Raw genomic sequence first — 8,248 nt, 5'->3', positions numbered from 1 at the left:
CAGCTGCCTCCCTGCTGCAGGAGCTAATCCATGGCTATGCTGCCAGTCACCTGGCAGTAAAAGTGCAGCGCCAGTTGGGACGATGGAGCAAGGGCAGCATTTCCACACACACCCAGGGCTAATCCAGGCACTTTTGTCTGCTCTGGATTACTTGATGTGTTTACAGAGAAGCTGATTTTCCAAGCAACTAGTTGGAGGCACCAGCCTGCAGCTTCAGAAAGACTTGGACTACGTAAATGCACATTCAGAGGGCAAATTCTGATATAACCTATGGTGGTGAGACTAACTTTTGCTGAGCTCTGAAGAAGGCAGGGCTCAAAAAAACCCCAAGACAACCTTATCTGGGAAACAGGCTTTGATTTTGACCCCACTGTATGGAGAGCAAATCCTTCCATGCAGCGCAGCCCAGGATTCAGTTCTTGTTTGAAAGAATGTCCCAAGGGTTGTTATGCACTTTTACAGTCTGCAAACACCATCCTCACTCTGCAAACTTTGAGTTCCTCTTGTAAGTCACGCCATCGAATCCCCCTCCATGTACAGTGTGTCTTTCAAGATGATTATTGTCTCCCTAGTTAATTGTTAACAACTGGGATGAGAAAAGACCTTCGTCCTAGAGATAAATTCAGAGGTGTTATAAGGTTGTTGCACTGGAAATAATGGACTTAATCTCAGTTTTGAAAAAAGTAAACACTCTTGAGTCAGCCTGGGTAGCTCATGTTTGAAAGAAAGAGCTGTACCATACTAATTGGTACGAGCTTTTAATATTAGACAGCTTGTAAACTTTTCAATTTAATTTTATGCATTTTCGTTCAAAAGATGGCTGTTGAGCCTTGAATCTGTAGAACACATAAGTGAGGCCATACGAATGTATCTAACCCAGTGCAACTCAAAAACTTCGGGTGCCACTAGGTGTTTACAATTCTCTCCTTAATCAAAACTGTTAAATAAATAAATAAATAAAGTTGTAGGCATAAGAACGCCTTCTATGAAGGTGCAGCAGTAGGGCAGCACCCGAGGCTTCCTGCATGGGTGGAAATGGCAACCTGAAGCACAGGTCAGTGAATAAACCACCATACAGGACAAATAAATGAAACACCTGGTAGGATAAAATGAAAGGCTGTAAATAATTCCTGTACTTTTTTGTCCACTGCAAACTAGGATCTCCCTGGATGCAGGCTGCCTTCCAGATGGACACAAAACTCGCTGCTGAAGCTCTCTGGCAAGGCATGTTCAGCCTCCACCAGCTCAGGATGATGCAGCGTTGCCTCATCACCCCTAAAATGGGTGGTGTGTCCTCTTTGAGCAAAGGAGCTGGGACAAGTCACTGCTCCTGGAGATCTGCCCTTGGCAACACACACACACAACAGGCAGCATGACCAGGAGGATCAAGGTCTTGAGTGAGGGTAAAAAAAAAATTCCAGCCTTGAAGGAACGAAATTGTCATTTATGACACACACACCTCCCCAGTGAACTTTCTGAAGTACACGGTGTTTTAGGCTTGTTATCCTATAACCTTTAGGAACATATTTCATCATCTCTTCCCTGAGATAAGAAATTACCTCCCTGCAGCCAGACCCTGCTGGCCAGGCCTGGAGGCACTGTGTGAGTCCAGCTGCCCTGGCTGTCACTGGGACATGGTGGTGGGACATCTACCACTGGGAAAGGAGGCAACAAACTCCTGGTGTGAGCATGGTTTGGGCACTCCAGTGCCAGCCCCAGGCTCTGCCTCACTTTCTGGGGTGCACTGGCCTCCTCTCAGGCACAAGTCTCTCACCCACTGCCTGCAGAACTCCCCATCCCTCGTCCATGTGTTTGCTGCCCACCATCCTCCACAGGGTCCGAGGGCAGCTGAGGAGGGATCCCAGCCATGGCCATGAGCTGCCAAGGCGTTACCTGTGGGCTGAAGCCAAATGGGGCAGGTTGTTTCAAAGCTAGACAAGAAAAAGTGGCAGAAAACACTTCTAATAGGGGTTTTACGGGTTTGTTTTTCTTAAGGATAATTCTACCTGAAATTAAAAATGGGGTTTTTTTTGAAAGGAAAATAATAGCTCAAATACACAAGCATTGCTCTGAATGCTCATTTCATTTAGCTGAGGCTTTTTCTGTAGAGAAAATAAAATTTCAAGCTTTCAAGTTTATACTGATTTTTTTTTCTTTTTTTTTTTTTTTTAATGGAGAAATTTGCTTATCAAAAAGGAAATCTTTCTGCCTTCCTAGAGAGGTGGTCGATTCCCCGAGCATGTTGTTGTTTAAGATGCAGTTGGTCAATGCCCTTACAAACATGCTGCAACTTTTGGTCAGCCCTGAAGTGGTAGCATGAGCACCGTGGGACAAATTGGCTGCCAGGGGTTAACCAGAGGAGCTGTTAAAAAAAAAGCTAGAAAGCATGGCTCAGGCACACAAATCTGAGGAGGATTTATACATTTTTGTGTGGATTTTCTTGTGGCATTTTTCAGCCTGGAGTGTGTCCCAGCTGTCCTGAGCCCAGAGCACCATCAGTGGGCTGAGAACAAGCTCTCTTAGTATAAAATGACACAGAGATGCTCCAAGTCCCTGTCAGTTTGGAGCTTGAGGGCAGAGGATCTGCCGGGTCTCTCAGCCAGGCAGTAACTCTGCTTCCACACAGTTTGGAAAACAGAGATTTTTTTCCTCAGAGATCTTATAGCAAAAGTTGGCTGTGAGGAGACTGGTTTACACTTTCCAAACCCTCCTGGTTCTAAGTTTGTCTTGCAACGGAGCCAAGAGTATTGCAAAAATGTGTACACATAGCAATTTTGTGTGTGTGTGCTTGTGCCTGAGTACACCTGTAACTCCTGATTACGAGCCAAAAGAGTCAGAAAGCTTTTTTTTGAGTGTGTGAGTTTGACTTCCCACTAGCAAAGAGCCAGATTGACTACAACACGATGTCTGACTTGATGATTACAGCTTCTTCATTTATGAAGATGACTAATAAGTGGTTTTGGCCAGAAGTTTCTATTTTCTGATAATGGTAACTGTTGTTTTTTGCATCTGAAAATCACAGGTGCTTTACAGATGTGGGTCTCTGTTTGAAAAGAGAGGGAAGATGTGTTGGCTTGCGAGGGTATTTGAAGCCAGTGGCAGATCTAGGTTTATTATTAAGACTTACTGGGTTCTTCCACTACCACAGCACCCACACACAGACCAGGACTCCAACACTCCAGTTTTTCAGAGTACAAAGGACACCTCTGCCTTGGCACTGCCCTGGAGAGCTGACAGAAAGGAAAGATTGCCTGCTGCTCTGCCATGTTGCCTAGAAAATGGGCATCCAAGCTGTTTTAAACACACTTCAGAAAGTCTTTGCTTCTCTTTGCTAGTGCTGAACAATCTCATTCAGAAGGGTGTGCGTGGCAGAGGATTGCACACACAGAAGGGTGGCTCAGGAGGGCAGGACCTGCCTGGTGTCCTTTGTACCACAGCCCGGGGCTGGGATGTGCCTGATTCCAGAACAATCTCTTGGATATATATTTTTTCTTCTTTTGCACTGGGAGTCAGAGCAGTAGCTGGATGGTCCTACACGAGGCTGTGCTTTCACATAAATCCTTCCTGCAGGCTGAGGCTCGAGTGCTGCTTGTCCCTAACAGGCATGTTGCTGTATTTTACAGCCACAGGTAAATCCAGGAGATGATAGTGTGGGAAACAGGTAAATCTGGGGAGATTTTGCATTAGTGGGGTAGGTGATTCGCCCCACTGTGTCTGCCCTCTCACAGAAACCTTCACAGTGTGACAGGAGAACAAAAAGCAGTGTGTATGGTCTTGACAGCACAGGCCAGGCACGAAAGGTAAGACTTGTCCTTCAGGTGTTTTCAGGGAGAAGGGGCAGTTTGCTGTAAAAGCCACTGTCCAAACAGGAAAATTGAACAGTGCTTGGCAGTGCTCCTCCTGACGGGCTCATACTCCTCACCAGCTCTCTGCTTCGCTCCCATATGGAGCAGATGCTGGTTTTGCTGCTGCTCAGAGGCAGCACTGAGAGGAACAATTTCCATGTACAGTTCCTTCTGTGGCATCACACACTAAATTTTCATTGCACGTTGGCTGCTGGGGGGGGGGGTATTCATGATTTTAAAAGAGCTGTTTCCCTTCCCAAGACATGCAGCTACACTATACCTTCAGTTTGATCTGATTATCAAAACCACACTAAAAAATGAAGGGAGTCACAGGGCTGCGGGATCTCACAGTTTAAAAGAAAAAAAAAAGAGGAAAAAAAAAAGGGGAAAAAAAGAAGATAAAATCCCTTGTTTTCCAAGCTAAATAGTGTGAATCACAAGGCTAGGAGTAACAATGTAAAGCTGGGGTGCATGTGCCACTGTCATAGTGCTGAGGGTTGTATGCAACAGGTCACAGAAGGTTCCTTGTAAGGCACCTACTGTAAACTGAAACAACACTGGGATATAATATTCACTCTTATTCATTGCATTAGGGAGAGAAAAGGATTAAATCACACTTGAGGCATCTGTCTGCCTGCCTCAGAAAACTTCATTTTCATGTTAAGTCTAATTTTAAAATGTCACCTTGAAAACGTGTGACATTTTAATGGGCTGATTGCCAAGATGCTCAAATCCTTTAATTTGCATATGAATCACAACATTAAATATTATGGGAAAAGTATAAAAACCTAGAATTATAAGAGAATGCCTTGCATTACCCTTGGTTAAACATGTGTTGGGAGGACTGTCTCCTAGAAATCTAATATTACAAAGGCAAACGAGATTAAAAAATGCTGTGGTATTCCCATTTATACCATTAGCTGGTTGTGATTGCATGTGGGTTTTTCTTGCAGCTGCCTAATAGCAGCCTGGGTGTTGCCTGTTCTTTGAATAAGCCTCACAGCACATTGCAGCATCATGAGGATGGGTTGCATTCCCTTCTCCCACACTTCTGACGCAGCTCCAAGAAAGTCAGCAGGATTTCATCAACGTCCTCTGATCATCTCTCTCAAGTAAACAGTTTTCAGGTTGCTTCTAAAAGTGATGGAGCCAAAACAGGCCCCAGGGGCCATAAATTCCCAGAGATCCATTTAGAGGAAGCTAAGGAGCCTGGACTGTGCAAGTACCTCCTGCATGCCAGGGTCCATGACTAGGCTGGTGGGAGTTAAGTACATGGATAAATACTTGCTGGATTAGGGCTTGTGGTTAGAGAAAATCCTTCCAACTGAAACAAAACTTCCTATAAGGATCTAACTCTTAAAAAGTTTTGGTGAAGTTCCTACAGCAGGTTTTCTCATCTAATGTGAGTGGCTCGGTGCAGGACTTGGCACAGCCTAAGCAATTGTTTGTAGCTCCTGCACAGCTCATCTGCTCCGGGAGCTGATTTGTGACAGAAATCTGCTTGAATGGAGATGGTAAATTCAATTTACTTGTCAAAAAGAAGTGAAAAATTCCACAGCAGAACAATCTGGGTCACAATGTACTTTGGATTAAAAGATTTAGTAAAGACAAAGGGCCCAAACCACATAATTCTGATTCAACTTTCAAGCATCGCAAGTTTGAGGTTAATCAAAACTAGGGTTTAGTTCATCCATTCATGAAGATATCTGTGTAAGTTGGAGCTGATTCTGTGCTTGGATCTTTCCATTTCCCTTGGGATCTGTTCAAACCCAGGGACCAGACCATTTCCCAGTTCGTAGCAGAAAGCCCAAAACCACACAGAAAAAGCAGTTTAAATGAGAAGGCACCAGCAGAGAGAACTATCTGAGAGTCTCTCCTGGGTCTCTGGAAACTTACAGGTAGGAACAGGATAGAGAGATGGAAGTTTCCCAGTTATTTGTATCTCCCTGAGAGACTGAAGAGCTGCTGAAATAATACAGATTTTTGCAAAACAAAAGAGACCAAACATGGGAAACCTGTGGTGCACAGGTGTCAGTCACAGTGCTTCTGGCTGTCCATTCACACAACTGCAACACTGGGCAGAGTTTGGCTCCCAGCATTTACAAAGCCATCAGTGGAACTGGAGCTCTTTTGGTGTCGCACTTATGATGCATATGTACTTCAAAAAGAATTCTAAAGCCTCTCCTCCGAAGGAGAACCATCCCTCCCCTCTCCTGTACAGCCCATTACCTCGTATTCATCATGAAAGCATTTGTCTTTAGGAAACACAAACAGCTCTCACGTGCATGCATATGCAAAAGAAAACAAGTACAACACCCATTTCTGTAGAAGAATATATTATTTAGCAGATCAGTTTAAAAGTAAAAAAAAAAAAAAAATCTGTACATCTTTGAAGGGGTTTTTTTGTTGCTTTTTTGTATCAACAAGGATAAAAATGTGTTTGCACCTTGGTTTCAGCTTTGTGCTCCTTCTCTGCTCATGCTGAAGGATCCCATGATGTCCAGCTGTACCAGGCCACAAAGCAACCCTGCAAACTCACTAAGGTTTCTTCTGATTTCTTCTAGTGTAGAAAAAAAAAAAAAGAAAATTGCATCCACTATGCTGGGCTTCTGAATGTACTGTGAACACTATAAAATTCAGGGAATAATGCAGAGAAATGTGTGATAAGGGCCTACTGGGCAAACAAAAATGTATGCCAGGACCCTTGTCAGTATATAAGCATCTGTTAAGCTGTGCTGTAATTAGCATACTGCTGTACACATAGAGAGAGTATCTTCGCTAAAACAACTTCTTCTGGTGTTTTTGGATGCCGGTGGAACACTTTCCAGGAAAGGCTCCTTAGCTAAGCTCTGATTTGCCTCTACACACTGTGGCTGACAGTTTGGTCACCAAAAAGGCAGCTCTGCTGGAGGTTTGAGCCGTGCTGCAGCCTGTGCACTGTCCGCAGGGGGAATCCTGCTGGGAATGTTGGAGCGTGGGGAACCCTCGGCGCCCGACGAGACGGCGGCAGCGCCTGTGCAAGGAGGCTGCGGGCTGTAGATGAGGTGCCCAGGCAGGCAGGACATCCATCCCTGCCACTTCTCCTCATGCACGGTCCCAGCTGGATTTTGACGCGGCCACCACGTCTGTTTGGCAAATACAGCATTTCTCAAAACCGGAGCAGCCTCGGGGCTTGTGTTTTGTTCAAGGGCTTTTCTCGTCTCACTTTTCGGTGCTGCCGGCTGTCAAACTTTCGCTTTTCTGTTTCTGCAGCTGAAAACGAAGAGCAGAGCAGGATTAGTGCCCCTGACTCACACAGTGCCGCTTTCCCGCTGCTGCCGTGAGTCACACGCCCAGCTCCCCACAAGGCATGTGCCACATTTCTTGGGAAGCAATAGCCGGCAGCCTGGAACATCACAGGCACTGTTTCATCCAAACAGCTCTTGGATGCATGTCCTGAGTAAACAGAACTCAGCCTTTCTCGTCATTACTGCACTAGGCTCGCAGAATATTCATTAAATCCTCTTGTTTTGGGGTATTTCTGAATTCAAGCGGCTCCTATTTTCCTAAGACCTTTTGTGCCAATACACTGCAATTAAAACTCCACCAGTTTGTATAAAAATGCTGTTTTGATGGCTTCTGTAAACCAGAAGTAAAATCTCAGCTCAAATTGAAAGACGAATAAGACTCAGACCATCTGACAGTCATATTTGAGTTCTTTTTCCCTCATTTGAGAAATGCTCCTCTCTGAACTGAAGAACGCCTGAAAGACTTTGCTCTCCTTTAAAACTTAGTGCACTCAAAGCATGTGCTCTTTGATTAACCAGCCTTAGTATCTGTGCTCCTGAGGGGCTTTTCCTCCAAAGCACTTGGGAGGGGGTGAGACCTACACCAGAAAGCTGCTATTCCACTCAGGGATGATCAAGTGAATGAACCTTAATTTCCCACATAAAAAATATCAGCACAACTTGTGCTCCATGGCACTTCCCAATTTATTTTAATGACAGAGTGGTTGATAGCATCCTGTCTACATAAATGTTTTCATGTCATAAAACCCCTACTCTGTGATTCCACTTGGGCAGGTTTTGTCGTAGACCTCAGCAGGGAAAAGTGGCCCTCCCCTGAGCCCTACATGTCAAAATGAGAAATGCTCTGTAAATGGAGGTACCCACTGAGCCATAAAATGGCCTCACTGGTTGTGTGTTTAATCCTCCTGGGTGCTGTGCATGACAGAGTAATTCCTCATAAAATTTCAAGCACACCCTTGATGGCAGACACGTGACTGGAAGTTCCTTGCCAGAAAATAAACTCGCACATTGGTGGTGCAATGCCTTGAACTGCCCAACCCCAGGACATTTTGCTGCAGTCTAGGTCAGCCTAACTCCTTCCCAGTGGAAGGCAGATCCCTCCAGGAGGAGGTGTTT

The 8,248-nt window shown here is 45.0% G+C and overlaps 1 protein-coding gene across 5 annotated transcripts in view; it reads right to left on the bottom strand.

The window, feature by feature from the left end:
* Positions 1-6,164: 6,164 nt before the first annotated feature.
* PDE9A (phosphodiesterase 9A) overlaps positions 6,165-8,248 on the bottom strand; it is a 49,823-nt gene continuing 47,739 nt past the window's right edge. For all 5 annotated transcript variants that reach the window (XM_032678188.1, XM_032678189.1, XM_032678191.1 and 2 more), the window contains one exon: positions 6,165-7,097. In XM_032678188.1, coding sequence (XP_032534079.1) covers positions 7,047-7,097 — 51 coding nt within the window. In that variant the 3' untranslated portion in view covers positions 6,165-7,046. The remainder of the gene's footprint in view (positions 7,098-8,248) is intronic.

This window comes from Chiroxiphia lanceolata, chromosome 2 (assembly GCF_009829145.1).
Source record: "Chiroxiphia lanceolata isolate bChiLan1 chromosome 2, bChiLan1.pri, whole genome shotgun sequence".
Taxonomy (NCBI): Eukaryota; Metazoa; Chordata; class Aves; order Passeriformes; family Pipridae; genus Chiroxiphia; species Chiroxiphia lanceolata.
This window is presented reverse-complemented; position numbering and strand designations above follow the sequence as displayed.